Source organism: Bos grunniens, chromosome 19 (assembly GCF_055505025.1).
Source record: "Bos grunniens cultivar Pamir isolate PY7600 chromosome 19, Bosgru_T2T1.0, whole genome shotgun sequence".
Lineage (NCBI taxonomy): Eukaryota > Metazoa > Chordata > Mammalia > Artiodactyla > Bovidae > Bos > Bos grunniens.
The window spans coordinates 23,179,978-23,205,043 of record NC_141183.1 but is presented as its reverse complement, the minus strand read 5'-3'; the positions used below and the strand labels follow the sequence as shown (position 1 = coordinate 23,205,043).

The following is a 25,066-nucleotide window of genomic DNA, read 5'->3' as shown; positions in this document are numbered from 1 at the left end:
AACATTATCTTTTCTCTTTTTCCAAATAAGATAAAACCCTTTAAAACACTTTAAATTTATTATATTATTTTATTATTATTATCCTGTATTTAACATTAAAAGATGCTATTAATGGTTTTATTATTTCTGTATATAATTACTGCTCATTTAGATGTAACCATATATTTACCAGGATAATAAATAACCTAGCTTGACACTACCAGAAACAAGATTGGCATCACCATTCTTGAGTGTTTTTCACCTGTTCCACATCGAGAAGTTTTTATTATTTCATCTAGTCTCAGTCTCTTTCTGCCTTTCTTGTGCTTCTCCTTAGCTCCATTCTCTCCTTTCAATGTTCCTCTCCTCCATCTTAGGAGCAAAATCAATAAATTCCTCAATTTGTTACCTGCAAGGTAGTTTTCCCTCTTCTCCAAGACATGTTGACATCCAACTCTATCTATCCTAAGGTGGCTAAACTTGCATTTTTCCAAAATGGTTTCCTTCCCAACAGGGTCTCTAGCTCAGATTGGAGAGATGTTGAAACTGTCAGAAGTGGATACTGCTTGAGCTAAGAGTTCAGAAGAATGAGTAAGAGTTAGTGGAATCTCTCACATCCCTCCAAGCTCAAATAATGACTGTTCTAACTGTCCGCATTTCAAAACCATCCCCTTCCCCAGTTTCAGCTTCTGGAGCAGGAAATTCCTTACAGACTTAGCAATTAATGTATTGAGTTTCATTCTGGAATCAGAAATGTGAGATGAAAAGGAGAGAAATCAGCAGATCAAATATGAACCTCAGATTTCTGGGTTAGTTTAATCTCCCTTAGGCAAGTAGTCCCTTGCTTGCACTCTAAGAGGACGGAAAAAAAAATCTTAATGACAACTGGTTGAGACAGCCTCATGAAATTCTGAATGTGTCTCCCAAACTTCCCCCAACTCAAAGGCACTTTTGAAAAGGGCCCTAGTAAAGTGGCTCAGCTGGTAAAGAACCCACCTGCGATGCAGGAAACCCGGGTTGATTCCTGGGTTGGGAAGATCCCCTGGAGAAGGGATAGGCTACCCACTCCAATATTCTTGGGTTTCCTTGGTGGCTTAGCTGTTAAAGACCTGGGTTCAATCCCTGGGTTGGGAAGATCCCCTGGAGAAGGAAAGAGCTACCAACTCCAGTATTCTGACCTGGAGAACTCCATGGACTGTATAGTCCATGAGGTCGCAAAGAGTCGGACACGACTGAGTGACTTTCACTTTTCACTTTTTCAGTAAAGAAAAGTAAAATTTAAAGTAAAGCCTGTTCTCCAGAAGCTTTCACATCAGTGGAACAGACATATGTGTTAATAATTTCAGTATGGTATAATGAGGCCTTAGTAGAAATGTATTCAACATGCTCTGGGTCAGTCAGAGGAAGAAGTAACCAAAATCTTTGGGAAACTGGGATAAATACTGAAAAAGAGATATTTAAGCCTTAGCTTAAGAAGTGGATATGGTAGGTGAAGGTAATCCAGGCAGAGGAAGAATGCAACCTGTATTAAAAAAATCACAGCATTGTAAAAGTGCATGTCATATTCAAATTGAAGACCAATAGTTTGGCATGGCTAGAATCAGCATTTAAGGAAAAGGGAAAAAGACTGTCAGAGGTAAGATGGGACCACCCTGTTACCTTTTATTAAACACTCTCATAGTACCCTGTATTTTTTATAACACTTTCCTACTTTGAACTTCTTGTTCAGTGTCTGTTTTTTCACAACATTCATCCTTAATCCTGGGTAATCAATAGATACTACCCATGGCTCAGATGATAAACAATCTGCCTGTAATGCAGGAGACGTGGGTTGGATCCCTGGGTCAGGAAGATCTCCTGGAGAAGGGAATGGCAACTCACTCCAGTTTTCTTGCCTGGAGAATTCCATGGACAGAGGAGCCTGGCAGACTACATATAGTCCATGGGGTCTCAAAGAGTCAGACACAACTGAGCAACTAACACTTTCACTTTCTTTCAAAATTAATAAATCAAGAATAAATACAAGAATGTCATTTTTAGTTGTAATAAACACTAAAATTATTAACATGGCTATCACAAGGAAGTGAGACCAGGTGATAGGGTTAAGGGGTTTGAGAGGAAACTTTTACTTCATTTGTTAATATTCCTCTGTACTGCTCAAATCTGTTCTCGTGTGTTTTCATTATATTTTTTAAGTTTTTATTGAGATAATTCACAGTAAAGTGTGCAGATCTTGTGTTTAGCTTAATAAATGTTTACACATGTAAACGTGGTTACACATCCATGTAGCCACTATCCAGATCAAGATATAAAATATGTCCAGTGCTCCAGAAGAGCTTGTCAGTACTGCCCCTTCCCAGACATACTGCACCCCCCAAGGCCACCACTGTGGTGACTTCTTCCACCACCGTGTAGTTTGGGTTGTTTTCACCGCATTTACATGGAGCTATATAATATGTACTTTTTCAAGCCTTTCTCATTGATGTGTAATACACTTCCATTAACATATCCTGATCTTAAATGTTGGCTCAGTGAATCTGGATATATTTCCAGCACTCCAGAAGATTCCCTCATGCCCCTTCCCAGGCAATAACGTCCCCACTAAGATAATCACTATTTTGACTTCTACCACCATTGTTTTGTCTGTTCTTGAGCATCATATAAATGGAATCATACAGTCTCACAGAGGGCACCACCCGGATTTTCTTTAGGAGAACCTGTTGTAGGAAGCAGCTTGATGAAGGACCTCTAATCCACCCTACTATAGATCTGCCTCCTGAGCCTCTCCTGAGCAGCTCTCTGCCGAAAGCTGAGCATGGGGTCCCAGCGCCTGGCCCTCCTGCCTGATGGGGAGCCCTCTGGCAGACTGCTTTTGCTCTGGTTGGCTTGGCAGAGATGCTCAGACTGTGCTGTCGTCTGAGACTCTTCCTACTCAGTCTCTCCCTCCTCCTCTCCTTTCACAGGTTTTAGATCATGTGATCTGAAGTTTTGCCGTATCTATTCCTGTTCCCTCCCTCTTTATTCTTCACGAGCTTTTCCCCTAATAAGTTTCTTGCATATCTGCTTCCATTTTGGCACCTACTTCTCAGAGGACCCAAACACAAATGTGCATTTTTGTGCTGACTTCATTTGCTCAGCATTCTGTCTGTGAGAGCCATCCATGTTGTTACATGTAGCAGTAATTTGTTCTCTTCTATTGCATGAGTATAGCCCAATATATGTATCCATCCTAATGGCACTGGGCATTTGAATAGTTTGCAGCTTAGTGCCCTTATTTTGATGTTTTTATACATGCAAGCATTTTGGTGAACACGGGCACTCATTTCTCTTGGGTATATGCCAAGGAAGTGGAGCTGCTGAGTCATAGGCATATGTTTAGCTTTAGTAGATATTGTTAAAGTTTTCCAAATTAGTGGACCAAGCTACACTCCAATAGCACTTATAAGAATTCCTGTTGCATATAATATTTTTACAAATGTAAATGTAAAAATAAATAGTTCAAAAGATAGATTCAAACCAGATGTATGCCATCTCATCCTAGTTTGTTTAAGTTACCATTTTTAAAACTGCCCAACAGAAAAAAATGTTCACATACCCTAAAATGTGCATAGTGGTTATATTAAAGAGAGAAGGGAGATCACAGGGTACATTTACCTTTGACTTTGAGCAATATCTGAAATGCTTTACAACAAGTACATATTTCTTTTAATTATTGTCTTGAAAAATATTAACTAGAACTAAAAGGCTTATGATGAAAACCAGCAGGCTCCTCCTATACTCCTCCACACTCCTCAGTCGCGAGGCTCCTAGCTTACCACTCCTTTAATCGCTTCCAAAGATGTGTTGAAATCCCTTATCAGCTGCCTAATTCTCTTTATTCCTTGTGGGTTTCTATCATTTCCATCACTTTATTGTCATTTAGTGAAATTTGAAGAGAGAGAGAGGTAATTAATATGATTAGTCTCCCACTTTTAATCAGAAGTTCATGCCTACAATCTAGCTGATTTTTGGACAGTATCGTAGTGAATGGGATGTATCAAAGAATAGCAGCTCATTTTAAAGACATCATTCTGGTGATTGAGATTAGCGATGATGAGGACGGACTGGGGAGGAGAGCACTCAGAGGCTGGTGGGGAGAATGCTTAGGAAGACACAGAGGTGGGCTTCTCACTAAGCTGCAACAGGATGGAGACAACAACATACAGGGCACAGAGAGTCCGTGCCTCAGGATCACAGTTCACATCTAGGGGCCCCTCACACCGGTTCTCCTCCAGGATGGACTCCACCTGAAAGGAAACCCACCAGACTATAAAAGCTGAGAACAAGGAAATATACCAAAAATGGCAACTATGTGTCCATACCCCTTAGTCCTGAGTCCATAGCAGAGGCTGTAATCCACCATGGCACACTTTCCTGGAGAGCCTGGGGAGCCTCATACTCCCAAATGGTAAGAGACACTGCTGATGCATCAACATAGGGCCAATTGCCCTCCTGGATCTAGTAGCTTCCCACCCCCTCTCTTGCCCACAGGCAAACAACAGAGCCTAAAGACCCCATCCTGAATTGTCCTGAAAACTACATGTCCAGGGAATTGCCACAAACCAGCTGCATAGACGTGAGCTGGCAGTGGACTATGAAGTAGGAAGGGACTGGTCATCGAGGTTTCTGGGTCCCTTGAGAGCATGCGCAGTCACTTCCACTAGGACCTGGGCGCTCAGCTGTCTTACCTCATCCTTCACAGGGCGCAGTTCCCCCTTATCTAGGACCTCAGCAACAAACTGCCGGTACTCAGACAGCTCTGGAGACAAGAGAGGGGGTGGTCAGCAGAGAGGCAGGGCACACAGTGGGACAGGGCTTCGCTGTCTGATCAGACCCAGGACAAGCATCACAGGAGGTTCCAGAGAACCCCAGTGTGGCTAGACGGGGGTAATTCCCACTGGGTTTCTGCTTTCCTTTTAGCCTGCAGGAGGTCGGAGACTGCACCATGGGGAAAGAGGAAGCAGTCCCTCCATCCCTGGCCTGCGGAAGATGGCTGGTTTGTGAAGTGTGAAGTCTGTGCCCCCAAAAATGTAAAAGGCAGTGATACCCCCTTCCTCCCAAGAGTTGACTCCCCACAGGTCCCTCTGCTCAGCATGTCCTCCACGCCAGCTTATATCCAAGCCCCTCCTCACCCATCAGGGCATCCAGGACATCCCAAATGGTTTCTGCGCGTGCCTCTATCAAGACCCCAGCAGCGTTGAAAAGACTGCTTATGAGAGAATTCGCTGGGCTGTTCATCTGTAGCTCCCCGGAGCACTGGACCTCAGACACCTAGGACCAGGAGATGGGAGAGAGGAGCCCAGTCCCATCAGAGTAGATGTCTCCCCACTCGTCCCTCCCTCTCTCTGCCCTCTTCTTCCTTGGGCCTCTTACTCTTTGCTCTAGATCCTGCAGCTCTTCTTCACTGCTGAGGCACTTAGTGAAGCAGTTTAGCGCCTCTTTTTGCTCCTCCGGAGTGAGATCCTGGAGGACTCGCACCATGTCCTGAACCCTCTCTTTTATGCTTCGGAAATTCTCCAAATTCAAGGACTTCCCTGTAGAGGCAGAAATTAAGAACCCAATCCCTCCAGCCTAGAAAGCTCCATTACCAAGGCCCCCCAGACCCCATTCTTGATCTATCTTTCTTCTGGAGACCACCTCTCTGTAACTTCCCTTCTTCTAGTCTTTTTCTGTTAACATGAAGCAGATAGACACCCACCATCACTGCCTTCTGCTGACCCCACTTCCACCTCCCAGCTCACCTTCAGTCTAGTACCAACCCCCGGTTCTTCTCCACCGCCAGGAAATCAAAGCTTATGTAGTTCTTGCCATTCAAAGTGCAAGCTTTGGACCACAATAGGAGTAATGAGGATTTAGAGGAAGTTAGAACAGTGGTTCTCAGTCTTGACTGTGCATAAGAATCCCCTGCAGAGTAATTAAAACTCCCAGTGCCCAGACCAGGCCCCACCCCCAGATCAGCTAAATCAGAATTTCCAGAGGTGGAACTCAGTTATCACTACTTTCAACATTTCCCTCAGGTGATATCTGTGTACCAGTGAGAATCAGTGTTCAGAGGAGACAGATGCAACCTCTAAAGTGGAAACCTACTTTTGGCACTGCCCTTCCCTTCTCCAGGGCATGGCAACCCACGTCAGTATTCTTGCCTAGAGAATCCCATGGACAGAAGAGACTGGCAGGCTACAGTCACACAGAGTCGGACATGACTAAAGCGACTGAACACGCACTACCCTTCTCCTCCCAACATTCTTGCTTCACACACACGCACACACACACACTCAGCTGTCCCACTTGAGCTGCATTCCTTGGGGCCAGAGGGCTCAAAGGTGAGGAGTGCAGCTACCCTGAACATAGCTGGCCTCCCCATCCTTACCCAACCAAGATGAACCGCCATCTTTCTCTGCAAAGAGAGGAAGAATAATCTCAGTGAGTCCTCAGGTCACCTCCACCCCAGCCCACCCCATGGACATTCTTGTCCCACTGGTGGGGGTTCTCAATTCTAGACTCTGAGCCCTCACTGCCTATGCTGGGGAGCCTGCGTCCTCATCATGGTGTATAAATGACAAAGTACTATATTTACAGACCCCTTCCTACACTCAGAGATAGGCAGCCATAGGCATATGCCTAAGATGATTGAAGGAGAAAGGGAAGTCCAGAGAGAAGCACCATGCCCTTAGCCACTCAGAAAATGTGGGTGACGGCAGGAACTGGACTCTTCTGTGATGGAGAATCTCACTTGAGCTAGTAAGACCTTGCCAGAACTGAACGTGCAGCTTCTACAACTTTCAGTAATTTCTCTTGAGTGTTCTACTCCACCTAGACCTCGCTCCACTCCTTCACAAGGGATCTTAGGCAGTACAACCCTTATGGGATTCAGGGAAAGACTGAAAGGCCAGAGGAAGCCATACCTCGCTCCACTCCTTCACAAGGGATCTTAGGCAGTACAACCCTTATGGGATTCAGGGAAAGACTGAAAGGCCAGAGGAAGCCACACACAGAATCATACAGGTCTCCTGGTCTAGTCCTAGTTCATTTTAAGGTTAGTACAACCATGAGTCTGGGGGCTGTAGGCCTAGTGAGCGGGAGAGCCAGGACAAGACCCTGAGACTGTCTGACTCCTAGTCCAGTGCTCATGGTGCTGTGTGAGAACGGGCCAGGCAATTCAACTGTGCTCTGTAAGCCAATAGGCCTTCAGTAAGGACTGTGAACCCAGGATCCAGCCCACTGACCTACACAGAGCAGGTCAGAGTTGGCGGAACCTGGAAACCCTAGGCCAGCATGCAATCCAACCTACTTCTCCAACAGGCAGATTTTCCTCCTGCCCTCACCGTGGCTCAAACTTGAGTGCATCCTGTTACATTCTCAGCACTGATGACTCTATAATTCCAGGTCATTTGCTATCCTCTTTTTAAACCCAGTATCCTTGCCCATTCTAGAATGATGAACAGGAGGCCCAGTCACTCACCTTCTGGAAAGGATCTGGTTTTGTCCAAGAAACAAATATCTAAACCAGTTTTTAGATAGAAAGAGAGATCAGTTGTTAGAAAGCCCAGTTCTAAGTTCCTCTCTCTAATATCTCCCCAGTCTTCCCACCCCAACCAACAGGAAAAATAAATTCTGGGAGAGAGACAGGAGCTAACACCTCTAGGGAAGAATTGGGTTTCCCAGGTGGCTCAGCAGTAAAGAATCTGCTTGCCAATGCCGGAGACACAGGTTCGATCCCTGTTGGGAAGATCCCTGGAGAAGGAAATGGCAAGCCACTCCAGTATTCCTGCCGGGGAAATCCCATGGACAGAGGAGCCTGGCAGGCTACAATCCATGGGGTTGTAAAAAAAGCTGGACATGACTTAGTGATTAAGCAACAACACCTTCCATCCTTCTTCCCAGTCCCTGAAACTTCCTCCCACCATCCAGGCCACCAGGACCCCTATAGACTGACACAAACCCCAGTTGAACTGACCCCCACCTTCTTCATGTGTTCAGCTCCCCTACCCCACCCCCCAACCCTACCAGGCCTAGCTTACCCATCCTCTCCGCGCTGGGGAAGACAAGCTGCTTTACCTGATAGGCCAGGACCTTCTCAGGGGTGATGGTCACTTCCTTTTGGTGCTAGGAAAAAGGAGCAATGTAGATTGACCCCTCAGTTCCTGACAGACTTACCGTGCCTGATCTCCCAAACAATCCCAGGAGGTAGACATTGTTACCCTCAATTTACAGATGAGAGAACCGAGGCTCTGAGAGGGTCAGCAGATGAGCCCATTTCACAATAGCAGAGTTGATATTTGAATCCATGTCTGACTTCATTTCCATTTCACTCAACAAATATTTATGGGGAAATCCCTGGCTGTCCAGTGGCTAGGACCCAACACTTTCACTGCCAGGGGCCTGGGATCGATCCTTGCTTGGGGAACTAAATTTCCACAAGCCACATGGTGTGGCCAAAAAAAAAATTTATGGAGGACATGGCTCCTGTTGTCCTGCCTCCTAAAATGGGAGGAAGACAAGGAACAAGCAAGAAATACCAGTGTAATTATGAGCCATGGGAAGCGCTATGAAGCAAATGAAAACAGAGCATTGCCAGAGAGTCAAAGGGGAGACTGTGTGATGCTATATACTCTCCTGGGGCAAGAAGAGAAGTTGTAAGAAGGCCAAGGAGCAGGCAAGACTGCTCAGAAAAATCTAGAGGAAGAGATGAGGAGCCTGGTATCTGGGCTGGCAGCCCTTGACCTGCAGTGTGTGAGCCAAGCTGGCTCGCCCACAGTCCCTGTCTCCAGAGATCCTAACCTTGTGTTTACATTGGAAACCAAACATTTTCAACAGGATCTGAAAACCAAATTGCGTTTCATATTTCAGGGTTTCAGTCCTTTTTGTCTTCAGAGTTTCTGTCACTAGATACAGGTCTTCTCTCTTCGCCTGGATTGATTGGAATGAAGGAGGCAGTTCCTTCTTCAGCTTCCTGGAGGGAGTAAAGGGGGAATGAGTGGGGTCCCACCTCCTAGGCACATTTCTCCCTCCCCACCAGTTACTCTCTATTTGAGAGTAAGTGCTCCCGAGGCCGGAAAACCAAGGAACGTGGAACCCGTCAGAGTTCACTTAACCCACCATGGAGGGGGAAGGGGGTGCAAAGTGGGAAGGGAACCCACTAGCATCTCTGGAAGATTAGAGTATGCCAGCACAGTGAAATACTTCACACGTCATTTCACTTAATCCTCTCCACACCCCTATGATATCGGCAGGCTTGCATCTGTTTTTCATGTGAAACTGAGGCTTAGAGACAGGTCACGAATGGTCCAAGGTCACACAGCAAATAAGCACAGAGCTGGGATTCAAACCCCGGTCTGTGTAAGTCCCAAGCTTGTGCCCTTCTCACAGCACTGAGATGGGCATGTGCCCAGTCCACAGCAGCCCCTTCTCTCAGAAGCGGTCCCAGCTCCCTACATGGGTCTCTGGGACCTGGTTGCGCATTGTCCACCTTTGGGGTCCATGTGCCATTTCTGATTCCATAAGGGAATTCGTGGGCTTCCCTAGTAGCTCAGAGGGTAAAGCATCCACCTGCAATGCACAAGACCTGGGTTCAATCCCTGGGTCAGGAAGATCCTCTGGAGAAGGAAATGGCAACCCACTCCAGTATTCTTGCCTGGGAAATCCCATGGACAGAGCAGCCTGGCAGGCTACAATCCATGGAGTCGCAGTCAGACACGACTGGGCGACCAACACACAAGGAAATTCATTTTGTGACTTAAAACAGCCTGATGGAACTTCTGGTATTTGCAGTCAAAAGACCTACCTACATCCTTGCCTCTGGTGACCTTCCTTTACCTACCTGCCCCCACACAACTCTATTTATACACTCAACATAGCCTCACCCTAGAAACAATGCATTCTAGAAAAAAAAAGAGTTCCCTCAGCAAAGGCCCCTCCCCAGCAAGACTGTGGTGGTAGGAGCAGGTCAAAGGACCAGTACAATTTCACTGTAAGCCTTTCAGTTCTTAATTAAAAAGGGGAAACAAAAGGCATCCACCCTGCTGGGGGAGGGCTAGCCCGGGAAAACAGAGGGGCCCCTTTCCCTGAACCATCCACACTTTCCAACAATTCCAGCTAGGGGAGAAGACACCAATACCAGCCACAACATAACTGCTGAGGGGGAAGGCTGGTGGAGTCCCTTGGAAGGACCATGCCCTCAGCTATTAGAATGTCTGTAGCACTTGATGGGTGCAACCCTGGTGGGGTGGGGTGATGGCACTTCCTGTGCAGGAAATGTTCAACCGGGGTGCTTTGATTTCACTGTGCTTCACCTCATCTCTCTTCTTGAGTACTTACCATGTGCTGGGGATAAACAGAGAGGTTAGTAAAGACGGTCCCTGGTAACAGGTTGTTCTTATTGCAGTGAGGGACAGGTACATGGAAACCACTGACTTGCCACAAAGCAAAGTGAAACAAGCACAAAATGAAGATTTGGGCAACACGGTTTAAGAAAACAGAGGAGAGTGGTCTCGAAACCACCCAGTTTACGCCAAGTCAGAGTCATCAGTTACCCTGAAGAACAGCAGGAAAGTAAGTGAATTGGGGACCTCAGAAGAAGGGCTCCTGGAGGCTGGTTCTGGACGAATGAGAAGGCTTGCAAAGGCTGGAGAAGAGGAGGGCATGCTTGAGTAAGGACTGGGTTGCAGGGGCGAGGGGTACTGGGAGTAGGGAGTGGGAGGCAGCACCAGCCAGGGCTCCCCACCTCCGATGGCCTAGGTGCCCCAAAATATGGGCTTCTCCCTCTCTTCTTCCCCCTTACTGCCCACCTCCAGCCTCACTTGTTCTTAAGGGAATCCAGGAATTCCTGGGGTATCTCGCTCTTTTCTAACTTGATATTCTTCTCCTGGAAAATGTGGAATGCTATTTTAAATGTCATTTGGGGGTGAAATTTCACTGCCAAACTTCCCTTTGAGTCTACAACGTCCAGAATTTCAAAGTTATCACCTTGACCTGGAAAGAGAAAGGTAAGGTCACAATGTCGTTATTTTCACTGAGGCTGACCCAAAACTCTCTCTCTAGAAGATCCTTGCTGATGCGCCCCATCCTGGGCTCCCCTCATGATCCTCTTCTCTTCTGAGCAAGTCTTCCAGCCATGGTTCTCCAGCCAATGCTGTTCTCCCTGGAAGTTACCATGGTTGGAGCCCACTCTGCCACAGTCTTACCAAATGACCTTGGGTGAGTCACTTTACCTCTGAATCTGTTTCCTCATCTATACAAGGAGAATATTCATAGTACGTGCTTCCAGTGCTTGAGGAGATTAAATCATGCAGCTAAGCACTTAACACACTGCTAAATGCTCAATAAATGTGAGCTAGTCCTATTAAACCATTTGAGAGGCTGAAATGAAACAAAGAAAAGTAAAGCGAAAGAATCAGGAGCCCCTGACCACCTGGCTTCCCAGCTGGCGGTAGTGGTAAAGAACCCACCTGCCAATAGAGGAGACAATAAGAAACTCAGGTTCAATCCCTGGGTCGGGAAGATCCCCTGGAGTAGGAAATGGCAACTCACTCCAGTATTCTTCCCTGGAGAATAATGGACAGAGGAGCCAGGAGGGCTATAGACCATGGGGTCACAAAGAGTTGGACACGACTGAGGGAATGAACACAACCTTTGGGAAATAAAAATTAAGCAGAGTTCACTCTCTGTGTTTGTGTGACCTGAACAGGTGTAAAGTAAGGCAACTCTGGAAAGTTGCCCAGGGACATGGACTCTGCCCAGCCTTACATAAGGCCTTGCATAAGGGCCTGGAGTCCGAGTCTGTTGCTGCCCCAGAGTTAGTGGTGAGTGTGTGGAGATGCTGCCAAGCTGAGTGCCTTTCTCTCAGACCTCCCCGTTCTGAGCCTACAGAGGCAGGAGAGCATCTACTGCTGCATTTTAGGGGTGGGCCTGGATTTCTAGAGAAAAAAATGCATTTTGAAACTGGTGGAAACATGCCAGACCTAGAAACAATGCCTGAAATCAGTCCTGTGTGTGTGACGCTAATGTCTCAGGGCCCATTTGTTTCTTGAGTAACGTAAAATTTGGTGTACTTTATCAGAAAGAAAGAAAAATCAAACCTCATGCACACAAAGGCTACAGTATGGGAGGATTCCCTGGTCCAATAGTTAGGACTCCATATTTCCACTGCAGAGAGTACGGGTTTGATCCCTGGCTGGGGAACTAGATCCCACAAGCCATGCAACAGAGCCCACACAGTATGGAGAGGGGCAGTGCAGAAGAATAACGTGACAATGGAGAGACCTGACAGGTACTACCTCAGCCAGGTGACCAAGGTCAGTATCAATAGTGATAAGTCTTGTTGACAATATGTACCCTTGTTATGAGGGTTTCCCAGGTGGCTCAGTGGCAAAGAATCCTCCAGCAATGCAGCAGATGCAGGTTTGATCCCAGAATCAGGAAGGTCCCCTAGAAAAGGAAATGGCAATCTACTCCAGTATTCTTACCTGGAAATCCCATGGATGGAGGAGCCCAGTGGGTAAGCAACAACAGCAGCAAACCCTTGACATGATGTGGTGAGAATAGTACTTTACCTTTGTAATTTTTCCCCGGCCCCCAAACTCATTTCCTAGGTCTAAGAGACAAAAAAAGTCAGACAAATCTCAGTAGAGAGGCATCCTATAATATGCCTGACTAGTACTCCTCAAAACCATCAAGGCCGTTAAAAACAAGGAAAGTCTGAGGCGCTGTCACAGCCAAGAGGAGCCTAAGGAGACGCGACAGCTAAATGTAACACGATGTCCTGGATGGGATCCTGGAACAGCAAAAGGACACTAGATGAAAACCAAAGATATCTGAATAAAACTAAAGAAATCTGAGTATAACTTTGTTGCTGTTCAGTCACTCAGTCCTGTCTGACTCTTTGCGGCCCCATAGACCACAGCACGTCAGGCTTCCCTGTCCTTCACTATCTCCCGGAGCTTGCTCAAACTCATGTCCATCGAGTCGGTGATGCCTTCCAACCATCTCATCCTATGTCACCCTCTTCTCCTCCTGCCTTCAGTCTTTCCCAGCATCAGGGCCTTTTCCCATGAGTTGGCTCTTCACATCAGGTAATGGACTTTAATTTTTAAAAAACCTATGTACACCATCCACACCAAATAGTTTAAAATAATAATGTTTCAAAAAGAAGCAGGTCAAATTGCTAAAAATCAATTTAAATGATCAGCTCACCTCATTCTTAAGAATTTTTTTAAAGTTTGGTTTCACCTCTGTCTTTGAATTTTTTATACAAACAGATAGAATTTCCCTTAAAGGAAGTTAACCTCATCAATTTTCCATAATTAAACTTGCCCCTGCCCCTGGAGAATAATATGATCATTGCAAAACATCCTAGTCCTGCTTTAAAGTTTTGTTTTGTTTTTTTTCAAAGAACTTGTCTGATTTTTTTTTGACGGGCGGTGGCCACAGTGAGCGGCACGCAGGACCTTCGTTCCCCTACAAGGGCTCGAACCTGTGCCCCCTGCAGTGGGAGTTCAGAGTCCTATCTACTGGACCACTAGGGAAGTCCCTGATTTTTATTTTTTTGAGAACTAGCTTTTAGTAAATTGACTCTTGGCAACTCAATTTTCAGAAAATCGACTCAGAGTCTTTGAAAAACGTTAATCTGAAATTTTCCTAAAGCTGCTTGCTTGCTGAACTAAACTCCACTTGCGGAAAAGCCCACCACCTCTGAGCAATCTGGGTACTGTTCTGGATCACATAACAGTCATACGTGGCAGGTAACTATACAGTGGTGGTGGTAGAATTCTTTTCCACCTCTTGGGGAGAACCAAAAGGATTTTGGTAGAGATATCTGAGTTGTAAAACTCCTCACCATGAGGCGTGAGACGCCGTAATAAAGTCTCCAAGAGAAGGTTCATTGACACCTCTCCTGGGGCTTCTGAAACCCAAGAAACCCCAAGAATTGGGAACCGCTGAGCTTGGAAGCAGGGGAATGGGACAGACTTCTCTCCTAAGGCCTCTGAACCCTTACAGAGTTCTGCTGACCGGCAACTTCCCATTCAACCGTCATCCCCAGGGAACAGGAAGGGCTAATAATAATAACTGCCACCAGCTGAAAGTCTGGGGCGAACTTTGATTGAACGCTCCTTCTTGCAGGCACAGTGGTAAATGATTTACGTAATTTACCTCATTTGATTCTTGCAACAGTCTTCTCAAGTTGACAGATGAGGAAACAAGCATAGAGAAAGCAACTTGTTCAGAGGTTACCCAGCTGATAAGTGTGGCGGAGCCAGGTTTTGAAGTCAGATGTCCCCCAGTTCTAAAGCCTGAGTCCTTTCTTAACCACTAAGCAAATTGTTTCCGTTTATTTATACGTTTAAATGATTAATTTTATAAACACATGAGAAGACCTTAGCTAATTTAAAAGCGAATTATTTACAAAGGGAAAAAATAGGAAAAAAGAATATTTAGGCATAGTTTCCAAGAAAAACAAACTGACACTTCCCCTATTCCCTTCTCCCCATGCAGCTCTCTTGAACATTTCTTAAGTTGAGGTGTACGGATGTGTATATACAAATTCCACGGTTTCTTTGACTGGCTGACCTGGTTGATAGCAATGGGGCCCTGAGAGAGGGGTAGAGTAGGAGTGGGCAAAGTCTCTCACCACCTCATACTGACCTTGCAACTCAGGAACCACCATATCAAATGGTACTTCACACTCCAGGATGTCCTTCAGGGTGAGGTTTGTCTTGTCATACTGATATCCAAAGAAACGTCTCCTCTTCTTCACCAGATAGGAGCAGTGGAATTTGTCAGCATCGCTGAGGCTTCTGACGGCAATCGTCTCTCCACTGGTGTCTATCTCTTTAACCACAGCTCTTGAGATTGACTCAAATACCGTGGGCATTGTGCCTGGACCAACTGGGGATAGGAAGCCAATTGAAGTTTGGGGGCAGGGGGATATTGGTTCAGGTTTTTTGATCTTCTATTTTTGGCCGATCCAAAAGTTCTAGGCCAATCAGAACTTGGAATGATTTGGCTTCCCTGTTTCTAGAAGGTGTGGCATTTACTACACAGATGGAATGATCATCACAAATGCCAGACTCTCCTCATGGCTGGTAGAACCCTTCTGGAGGAAAGCTGGAATGGCGATTGCCCCAAAAGGAAAGTGAGACCTGTTTTCTGAGTCTCCCACAGCAGAGTTGCCCCTTGCTCAGAGGGACCTGATGGGTGGGAAGGCAGGCCCACCATCCCCAAACCTTACCAGTGCTGATGAACAGAGGAACCAGGAAGAGATGAAGGGCTTGGGTGCAGACCTCACGTTACCAACCCCAACAGACGACTTCTTCCCTTGGCTCTGACTCCTGGGCCTCCCTCCCTTCCTGTTCTGAAGGCAGTTGGATGGGTGCCCCTACCCACCGTTTCCCAGTAAGATGGTGATAAACTGGTCTCAGAAGGAAACAGAAAGGGTAGTACCCTACTTTTATACTTAAACAGTGGCTTGCAGCTGGATATCCTGGACAGCCCCCCACCCCCAAGTCCTATCTCCTCCGTTTCCAGTCACCTTCTGAAGGATCCCCCCATACTTGCTAAAAGCAAATGAATCCCAAAACCTTACCTGGGACATCTCCCGCCACCCACTCTCTGCTTCACCCTCTCCCTGGCCTACTTTTGGCCCCTGTGCCTCCCCACTTGCCGGCCCTGCAGGACCTTCCATAGGCCCACCACCAGTCCAGCCTGACACGGCTGCCCCTCCTCATTTCTCATCAGCAGCAGCTCTTTGATCCCCACCACGTTGCAGCCCTCAGGCTCTCTTCCCTCCAAATCCTTCCTACTCTCTCCTCTTCCATCAGTCACTCTGCCCCTCCTTCCTTTTCAGATCTTTTCCCCTTTCTTCAGGCTCCTCTGCCACCCTCCTGAGGCCAGACCACACCCCACAGGCTTCCTGGCCACCTTCCCCTAATTCCCTTCTGGCTGACGCAGGCACCTGCTCACCCCTCACCCATGTTCCCTTCTCTGCTCCTGCCCCCGTCATGGTGATCAACTCTCAACTCATTCTCCACCTAGGAATCCCTCTGGGATTATGGAAAGGGTGTGCCCAGGGCCTACGGATCCATCTCAGGGGCCACACACCTCGTTTTTGTCCTCAGCTACTCACCAAAACTGGAGGTTGTAAGAATCCCCTCTGTGTAAGGTCTCTGCACAGTTCCTGGCCACTGTGTCTTGGGACTATATAATATGGGAACTGAAATAAAAAAAAAAAAAAAAAGAACTGGAGAGCCAGGTGCCCCACCTCTCAGAGTTTTAGATAAGCCACATTATGGCTGGACAACAGGTCAAAGGTAAGAAACTGACTCTTCCCTCCTCAAGGACCCAGGGAGCAGGAAGGTGGGAGATAGACAGACAGACACAGATTATACTGCACAGAACAGGCTGTAAAGGCCCCTCCCTGGCAGGTGAGCCTCACGTCCTCTTCCCTCCCACTCATGCTCGTGGAGGGAGGAGGAAGCAGGAAGTTTCCTCTGAGGACAGAGAGACCAAGGGGAGAAGCCGCCCTCCAAGGCAGGGGAAGTGACAGGAATTCAGAGGGAGGAATTCAGAGGAAAGGACTGGACACCCCTTGGGACTCTGGCTTCTTTATGAAGCTATGGCTGAACTGACACCCTCCCTGGCTGTGGCACAAACTCTCCCTCTGCCAGCCCGGCCTGGCTCAGCCAACCAAGCCCAAAGGCGTAAGTTGTCTAAGGACCAGCCAGGCAAAGTCCCAGAGCAGAGTGCTGCACTCTGGCCAGCTTGCTGCCTCGGCTAGCTCGCCACCAGCCCCTTCACCCTGTTCTCCTGGTCCCAGGGGCCCTCCTACCGTCCAGGCAGAGGGTTGGACCCATGCGCCACACTGCCCTCCCCCCGCCCCTCCTCCAGAGCCCTCCAGGAAGCAGAGGCCAGACTCTGGGGAAATAGGAACACATTGTCCTTTATTTGCATTTCTCAGAATACTGTACAAAGGGAGTAAAAATCCTATTCACACTTTGCTTAGAAAGATTTTGAGGTGAAAGTTCCCTATGATACATGGGGTGGGGCTTGGGGGGACCGAGAGGCAGAAAACAGGGCCAGTGACCCCCCTCAACCCCCACTGCTCCCTCAAGGCCCTGGTACCCACACCTCAGAAGTAACACACACCCCAGTCAGATGGCGGGGGTGGGGAGAAGGCAGCTCCACTCTGGTCCCGCCCCGCCTCGCCTCCTCAGCCTGAGTGGACAGCCCCCACAGGTCACTCCCTGCTCCCTCCACTGTCCTGCTTAGGCGGGGACCATGCAGGACTCTCTAGCCCACCAAACCCAATTGGCGGTGACCTGATGACCCCACAGGTGCATGCCACACGAGAGGCCGTGGCCCAGGCCCCGTCTGCGTGAGAAGGTCTGTGGAAGGGCTGCAGCACTGCTGCTGTGCAGCATCCCCACGCCACCCCCCACCACCACCGCAGAGACAGTGTCACACTGGACCTGGGCTTTCGATGACTCACGGGCCTCTCCCACCCATTCCGCCCCGCCACGCCACCCAGGAGCTGCAGATCCACAGCAGCCTCCTTACCAATGTATCACCCCGCCACGTTGGGGGTAAATGATCCCTCTGACTCTGCCCCTCCTCCCAGACCACTTCTGAAAGAATGAGGTTGGGTCTGTCCCCACCACCCACCCCCCTCACACCAATCCCAGCTGCTACCTGGCCCCATTCTTCTAAGACTCAATTCAGTATCCCACCCCTGCCCCCAACTCCCTCCCCCAGGGCCAGGATGGCTGCAGCCCTGGCCCCTCACCCCTGGGACCAGGCCACCCACATCCAGCCCACCATCCTGCTCCTTACCCTCCCCACTCCTACCCAATACCCCAGGTGGGTCATGCGAGAGCCATCTGACTTGGATTAGTCAATTCTCTACACAGAGCGATGAGGTGCTGCCACACGGTTGCTTTCATAGATACAAGCACACACGAAGTGTCATTCTAAAGACTTAAGAATTAAAGTGAAACAAACTAGAAGCTGTACCGTCCCCTCTGCCCCGCTCACAGGGGTTAAAGTGCTTTAGCAGTCTGAGGATGAGCAAGTGAGCAGGGGGCTTCTCTTGCCCCAACCTCACAGGTCTGTGTTCAGCCCAGAAGCCTAGCCCATTTCATGAACACCCCCACAGAGTCTCTATCCAAAAGGCAAAAGGAAAAGATAATAAAAAAAAAATCAGAAGGGGTCAGAGCCCCAGGGGGCCCCCACCCCAACCCACTAAAAGCTACTTCAAGTCTGCTACTGGGGGAAGTGAGGAGAAAACTAGGGCCCGGAGGCTCAACCCCCGTCTCTGGCGGCTACCAGAGGCTCCTTCTGTCTTCAGCATCGCAGCCCAGGCTTCGACCCCTCCCCGCCATCCCGGGCAGGGGAAGGGGCTGCGCCCTCAGTACTTATTGATTCCAAAAATCCGAACTCCGTGGAGCTGGGGCAGCTTGGGGATGAGCACGCTCATCAGAGACACAGTGTTGAGGATGAAATGGATCTGGTCGTACTTGGTATAGAAGCTGGTGAGGAAGTACCTGTAGGGGGAGGTTGGGAGGAGGTATAAAACTCTGTTTGAAAGGTCCCTTTCTTCCCCCCTCCCTGGTTGAGGGAGACATTTCTGACAGTGAGAGGTTACGGCAAAGACCCCCCAGAACTGAAGTAGGGTGGTAAGATCCCCCCAGTTACAGAAGCTCCTGCTGACCCAGGCCCCGTGTTCTACCCCAGACCTGAGGACCAAACTCAGTGGCAGGAAGGAAGCTCCAACAGAGGACAGACAGGACCAGGGAGTCACAACCTGAGCCCAGCATGAGACCCAGGGGCACCCCAGCCTTTCTTCCTCTGGTCATTCCTATGTCAAGCGCCACAGCTGGCGAGGGGTTTAAGCCTCGCAGGGCCCCAGGGTTCCCCAGGCCTTGGCCTTTCCACTGGCATCCTCCTCTGCCCAAGGCACTCACAGCACGATGGGTGTGATGGTCAGGAATTTCCGAGATGCGGTGAACTGGACCCCATAGTCCATCTGCTCCCAGTGGGTGAGCAGCCTCGCCTTGCCCTGGTCCGGGGTCTCAAAGGGTGTCCCCTTCACTGTGTGCAGGAAGATGTACATGCCCTGGAGGGAGGGGCCTTCATTAGAGGACACAGAACGCCAAGGGCCCTCCAGCTCAGCTCCTCTGCCCCAGTCACAGACATGGGCTCCCAGTGATTCGGAGCCCCATCTACTGGGCAGGGGGATGCGGGCCGGAGGTCAGGCTGGAGCAGCTGGGAGACTGGCCAGAGAATAAGGAGACCCATTGGGTGAGAGGGCAGGCCTGGCATGAGGAGAATTCCCGGGGAGGAGTCAAACATAGAACCAGCAAGGAGACGCCGTCTCTCCAGCCCGGGGCTAGGCTTCCTGCGCCAGCTGTGGGGAGGCCAGATGATGGAAAGGAACCAGGTCTTGCTTGCCCGCCAAGAGTACCAGGGAGCAAGCAGGTAGTGAAAGAGCACGGAGGGGCAAGAGAGAAGGACCTTGATTGGGGAAAGAGGCATTTTTGCCCCAGGCTAGGCATCCAAGTGCTGCAGACTCTTTGGGGTCCTTAGCTCAGCTCTTGATGACCCTCTCTTCCAATCCATAAGCCACCCCGTCCAAGAGGTGTGGCCATACCTGCAGATTTTATTCCAGTAATGGGGGGTGGGGCAGAAAGAAGAGAACTCTGGTGACTGAAGTCAGCATGTCACCCTGACATCTGGCCCACGTCTCGGGGGGAGGGTCCCCTACCCCCACCCCACCAAAGGCAGGCAGCGGGCAGGCCCTCACCATGTTGTGGATGAGGTTGGTGAGGGTCCAGACAACGGGGACGCTCACAAAGGGGATGCTGAGCAGCACGACGTGGAGAAGCCCGATGGCCAGCACGTATGAGAGCCAGATGCCGCGGCTGTTCATCACCCGCGTGTTGGGGTTCACCTCGCTGTGTGCTGTTCCCACGTTCATCCTGCTGCCCCTCTCCTGCCACTGTCCTACAAACAAGCAGCACAGGCAAGACAGGTCACACCGCCTTCCCTGCTCCCTCACACCTTCCAATTTCTGCAGGGAGGCAGACTTTATCCATTTCCTGGTGCTGGGCTGGGACAAACACCAGGCTGCTCTGTACATCACCCAATCAGGACAGTGCCCTTCCAGGCACTGGAACTGCCTGGGTGGACAGGCCATCAACAGGCATCCAGCCCCAGAGCAAAGAAACCACTGCCTGTCTTGCAATCTCACCCTCTGGGGACCCTTCTGCCCAAGAAGCCCAGGGCAGGGGAGAAGAGGCCCGTGCCCTAACAATCACTCAGCAATAACCCCTGCTGTACTCCATCTCACTGAGGGTCTGATATGACACATCTCCACCGCTGAACCCCTTGCTCTCCCTATGAGAAGGAACAGGCAGTAATGGATGAAGTATCCTGGGTCTCCCTGCACCCTAACTCAGTAGGATTGGCGGGGGTAGAAAGAGAGAGAAAAGGAAGAAAAGAAAAAACAGACAAGAGACAACCTTTGCCCAGACCTGGAAGCTGCCTTCTTGGGGACACAAAACCACCCATCCAGATGTTTTATCCATTTAGCAGCCACTCAGGCTAGCCCTCCTGGTGCCACCCGTTTTCCTGCCAAACCACCTCGGCCCTTTTCCCTACCAGAGGAGGGGCGAGGACAGTGAACATGACCAATGTCTACAGTGCCCATGGGCGCCTGGAGCCCACATTAACAGACTTCTCCCAGGGACACACCTACAGCCTCTCTCCTGCCCCCTTCCCTCTCTGCCTACCCATCCTCACCTGGGCCTCTTTTCCGAGTATCTGTTTCCAAGTGTAAGTTATTAGCACCATGCCTTCCTATGCCCAGTTCCAAGGGCAGAGGCCCTTTAGCAAGGGGAACCCGGAGGGCTTCCCTGGCTGCCCATGAAACCATGCAGCCCAGCCCATTCTTGGATGCAGGTAAGGAGGGAAACGAGCAGCCCCTTGTCCAGAGCTCAGCTGTCCCCAGATCTCTGAGGGCCTTCTGACCAGCAAGAGGTGGGAACAGATGACACCTTTGTACTGGCTCACCTCCTGAGCCAAGGGGAGATCCTGCCCAATAAAGACCCTAAGGTCATCACCATGGTAACAGCCCCATCTTTCCTGGGGATACAGAAAGGGGTTCCAGGTGAGGGTATCCTGGTAGTGCTCAGAAGGTCATCCCCCAACTCTGCTGCGAGGACCCCACCCCCACCCCCCAACTTGGTTCCCTCTATCTCTGAGTGGGATCACAGAGACTGCATAGGAGCTGGAATTCTCAAGGATCAGTTCCCTACTTCCAGGATAATGGGAACAAGTTTCCTCCTCTCGGATGGCTCCAAGCTTAGAGACCTCAGGGGAAATGAGACCCACAACACACCTTCCCAACATACAAACATACATGCGAAGGCTCCAAAGCAGTCATGCTCCTGGGGCCCATGAGCTCAACCCATTAGGTTGGATAATTGGGCCTAAGAGAAACCCAGGGAACTAGAAAACCAGGACTGGCTCGGTTGTTTACCTTTCCAGGGCCTTAGGGCTTCAGTTACCCAAACACAGCTCCTGGGAAACCTACTGCACAAAAGCCTCCACCTGGTGGAAAGGGAGTGGAGGGTGGAGAGATCGTCTAGGAAGTGACGGCCCGAAGGGCTTAACTACTGACGAAGAAGAGGGAGAGAGTTCCCCAAGTAGGACCAGAAACTACTTCCCTTCCCCACTTCTCCCTAATCTAGACCTACAAGGATAAAGGAGTAGCAACACCTCTAGCCCTCCAGAGTTGTTTTGTCCGGGAGGGCCAAGAGCCTGGCTGAGTCCCAGATGATTCAACACTCCTTTCTGGCTGTAACAGGGCACCCAGCAAAGTCTGAGGCGTCTCGGGGGGGCTCAGACTTACGGCTTCAACTGACACCCTGGGAAGCTTCTTTCTGCAGCCTGAACACCAGGTGCCCTGAGAGCAGAAATTCCCAGGAGACTCCCCCTCCCCCCGAAAAGATAGAAAAGTCAATGAACTGAGGGAAAGACTGGCAGCAATAAACTAAGAAAAGCTCTCTTGAGACTTTTGTGTGACTAAGGGTACACACCACTTCCATTAGTGAAGTAACCTAACTGCCCCTGGCCCAGAAGGGGAGAAATGGGAAGAAGACGCTGACAGACACAAAGTAAGCTCACAGCAGCTGAGGCTGAAAAGTTCTGCCGCTAAACTAGCAGGTGTCTGCCCGCGTCAATCCCCGAGGTGGTTTCATAACCTGACTCAAACCAAAGCCTGCAGCAACTCTGTTCTGTTAACTACTTTCTTGCTGGCAGCTCTTTCCCACTCCTTCCTCCCCTTTCCTACTGGCTCCTACACAAATATCTCTGCCCAGTCTGTCAGACACCTAAGCCAACACCACAGTGCCAACGGCCAGGTGAGCTGCTTCCTAATCTCTCCCCCAACTAAGGGCAGCAAATCTTTCGCCTTCTGGGTGAGGAGCACAAAGCATAGGAGCCTGCAACCTGGACCCCAGCGGGGAGTCCCTGACACAAAGCCACTTTCTGCCCACCCCCACAACCCGCAGGGCCACCACCGTCGCTCACCACTTAGCTCCAGCTCTTCCTCCCGGACTCGGGAGGGCGGTGGGGATGGAAAGAAGGCGAGAAGAGGAGCGAACCCCTACTAGCACGGGGAGAGGGTGAGGCGAGGAGGCGGAGTCCGCACTATTGTTGGGGTTTACAGAGTGGGACTTCGAGACGAAGTGGGGGTCTCCGCTCCACCCCGCAGCCTGGGACCTCGCACTCGGAGCCTGGCTTCGTCCGGAGCCCCACCCCCACACGTTCACCCAGCTGGAAGCGGCCAAACCTTTATCCCCGAAGCCCAGCCTCTCCCCGCCCCCATCCCCAGCCCAAGCGCTTCTCCACTACGCCCCATCCCCTGCCTCCTGCCCCTACTTTCCCCGTTGGGTATCACTTCGACTGATGCACCCCCACCCCGCGGCTGATGCACCCCCGCCACCTCCACTCTCCCTGTCCCGATCCCCTCCAACCCCGGGCGCCTCCCCAACAAGCCCCCACCTCCTTTCCCGTCCCTCCTGTAGCCCCAGGATACTCCCGGTTTGGCCACTCCAAGGCCGCCCGACTGGACTCACCGTGTGGGGCCGGAGGTCGAGGCCCGGGAAGGGTGCCCGGGGGCGGGGGCCGCTGCTGCTCCAGCAGCTGTAATGAGCCGCGGCGGCAGCCACCCCGCTGGCAGCTCGGGCCGAATCAGCGCCCCGCGCCAGCCCCCATTACGTCACCGCCCAGCGCCGGGCCGCCCGCAGCCTCCTGGGAGTTGTAGTATTTACCCCTGCTCCAGCCCAGGGCTCTCTGGGGCCGCCCGCAGGTTTCAACAGTGCGCGAAACAAAGGTCAGCTGGTATTGCTTTGACGCACAACAATGCCTGTTTTGGCGTCAGCGTGCTTCTTGTGGAGTTTACTATTGCCCGGTTTTGCATATGAGGAAACTTTAAGTTTTAAGTAACTTGCCGTAGGTCCAGCCTGGACTGAAACCCAGAAATTCTAACCCCAAGTCAGAGTTTTTCAACTACACTTCGCTGCCTCTGGCCCTCCAGACAACTACTGGCTCAGACCCTGTCGGGCCCTCCTGGAAGCGGGTTTTTCGCGATATTGGTTAGTATGAGAGTCTGGAGGTCAGAGAACTAAGTCCACAGCCTGTCTGCTGCTCAGTTACACCTGACCCAGGCAGGCCTGGGCCAGGTCTCATCTTTGGCCTTCCCACATGAGACGTGGGAAGAAGACATGTGACTTGGGAAGCCACCCTGGTGAATAACCAGGTCCCTGAGTCCCAGTCCCAGGTCAGCGGTGTGGGTTTGGGGTGGCTCTGGGGTCTGCAGTTTTCTGCTCAGAACTCTGCGGCCAGGGCACAGATTTTCCTGCCAAGTAGACTAAGCAGGCACTGCTTCACCAGCAGTGTAACCCTCAGCAAATAAGTTGTCTTAATCTCCAATTCCATACCTGTGAAAACCTACCTCTAAGGTTGTGGGAATTCAAAAGAATGTTTGTAAAGCGACTGTTATATTGTAGAAAGCTGTTTCTGTAGGAGGCTGAACTAAAGGACTCTTGAGGTCTCCTGGGTCACTCCCACTCTCCATGTCACCAAGAGGGCCTTGTTTGAATAGTTTCTACTTCCCCTGCCCCAGCTTCTAATTCCACTCTATGCCCGGTGGGGCTGGAATAGCAGGATCAGGTGATGTCACGACTGGCCAACCTGCCTGGCTGTGAACACACACTGGAATGAAGGTGAGGGAACAGAAAGGAGAATGCTGGTCCAGGGAACCTGGGGAGCACTCCTCTGTGACCTCACCTACCCTCTCACCAGGCGGCTGCCAGGAAACAGCTGTCATAAAGCTGGAGTGGGCCCCTAAGGGACCTATTGGACACCCAACAGCTGGATATCTGAACCACTCAGGGCAGAAGAACAGGCAGCTTCTGAAGTATTTCCAGGGCCAGTAGCTCAAGAGCACTCAGCCCAAGACTTGAATAGTCACCCAGAGTCTTAAACAGTTGTGCCTGGGCCTTACAGAAGTTCCTGCTGGTTGGTGGAGGCCCCTTCTGAAGAAATAAGCAAAAACTGCGTGTTGTCCTTCCATAGAGGCCTCCCCAGTACTGAGGGGGGGAAAAAAATCTCTTATTTTTCCCAAAATGCACCTACTGGACTCCTTCCACTTTTCTCTGGGAGTCTTTCATGCTCCCCATAGTTGATCAAGCTCTCTGATCTTTGCCAATTTCCTGTCTGAAGTTCAGTGACCCAGACTGGTTCCAAGCCTCAAACAAGGGTCTGACTAAATGCATAGTCTAACGGAAAGATTACTGGACATGCCATGCCCTATTAATAGCTCCTGTTATCAAGGGTGTTTTTTTTTTTTTCTACAATGAGAATGAACAGAGTCCTGACTCACTCTAGGTTTGTGGTGAATTGTGGATCGCTTTCTGCTTAATTTAGCCTGAGTCCCTGTCATCACCCTTCTCCTCTGGCTCTCTGCCCTTGTAATTACCATGTCTTAACCAGA

General features: G+C 50.1%; 2 protein-coding genes across 17 annotated transcripts; both read right to left on the bottom strand.

Moving 5' to 3' along the window:
• Window positions 1-3,927: 3,927 nt before the first annotated feature.
• On the bottom strand, window positions 3,928-16,781 carry GSDMB (gasdermin B). 14 transcript variants are annotated; one of them, XM_086357844.1, is made up of 13 exons: window positions 16,139-16,661; window positions 15,245-15,424; window positions 14,659-14,901; window positions 12,352-12,444; window positions 10,818-10,989; window positions 8,800-8,971; window positions 8,040-8,124; window positions 7,481-7,519; window positions 6,389-6,415; window positions 5,392-5,552; window positions 5,151-5,289; window positions 4,707-4,777; window positions 3,928-4,265 (listed from the first exon to the last, which is right to left on the bottom strand). In XM_086357844.1, exons 3-13 carry the CDS (start codon window positions 14,885-14,887, stop codon window positions 4,122-4,124), a joined length of 1,332 nt encoding a protein of 443 aa, XP_086213970.1. In that variant the 5' UTR covers window positions 14,888-14,901; window positions 15,245-15,424; window positions 16,139-16,661; the 3' UTR covers window positions 3,928-4,121. The 14 variants fall into 14 exon arrangements, 13 of the variants coding, with proteins under 13 accessions (XP_086213970.1, XP_086213978.1, XP_086213979.1 ...); XM_086357852.1 differs by having other exon boundaries at window positions 10,806-10,989; window positions 16,139-16,278; XM_086357853.1 differs by having other exon boundaries at window positions 10,806-10,989; window positions 15,245-15,429; window positions 16,139-16,273.
• A 154-nt stretch (window positions 16,782-16,935) lies between these two features.
• Window positions 16,936-23,264, bottom strand: ORMDL3 (ORMDL sphingolipid biosynthesis regulator 3). Of its 3 annotated transcripts, none has more exons than XM_086357867.1 (4): window positions 23,074-23,264; window positions 19,811-20,010; window positions 18,972-19,123; window positions 16,936-18,551 (listed from the first exon to the last, which is right to left on the bottom strand). In XM_086357867.1, the coding sequence occupies exons 2-4, from the start codon at window positions 19,982-19,984 to the stop codon at window positions 18,416-18,418; spliced, it is 462 nt and encodes a 153-aa protein (XP_086213993.1). In that variant the 5' UTR covers window positions 19,985-20,010; window positions 23,074-23,264; the 3' UTR covers window positions 16,936-18,415. The 3 variants fall into 3 exon arrangements, with proteins under 3 accessions (XP_086213993.1, XP_086213992.1, XP_086213994.1); XM_086357866.1 differs by having other exon boundaries at window positions 23,148-23,264; XM_086357868.1 differs by lacking the exon at window positions 23,074-23,264 and adding an exon at window positions 22,600-22,870.
• Window positions 23,265-25,066: the final 1,802 nt, after the last annotated feature.

What these genes read in the sequence shown, in the direction of transcription:
- ORMDL3 (XM_086357867.1), bottom strand. Translation starts at nt 19,984, where the DNA reads ATGAACGTGGGAACAGCACACAGCGAGGTGAACCCCAACACGCGGGTG. An exon ending in CCAACCTCATCCACAACATG is followed by an intron (nt 19,124 to 19,810) that starts GTGAGGGCCTGC and finishes CCCTCCCTCCAG; the next exon opens with GGCATGTACATCTTCCTGCA. An exon ending in ACCATCACACCCATCGTGCT is followed by an intron (nt 18,552 to 18,971) that starts GTGAGTGCCTTG and finishes CTCCCCCTACAG; the next exon opens with GTACTTCCTCACCAGCTTCT.
- GSDMB (XM_086357843.1), bottom strand. Translation starts at nt 14,887, where the DNA reads ATGCCCACGGTATTTGAGTCAATCTCAAGAGCTGTGGTTAAAGAGATA. An exon ending in GGTGGTTCCTGAGTTGCAAG is followed by an intron (nt 12,445 to 14,658) that starts GTCAGTATGAGG and finishes TTCCTTTTCTAG; the next exon opens with GGGACCTTCCTGATTCTGGG. An exon ending in TGGCGGTTCATCTTGGTTGG is followed by an intron (nt 5,553 to 6,388) that starts GTAAGGATGGGG and finishes CTGCCTCTACAG; the next exon opens with GGAAGTCCTTGAATTTGGAG.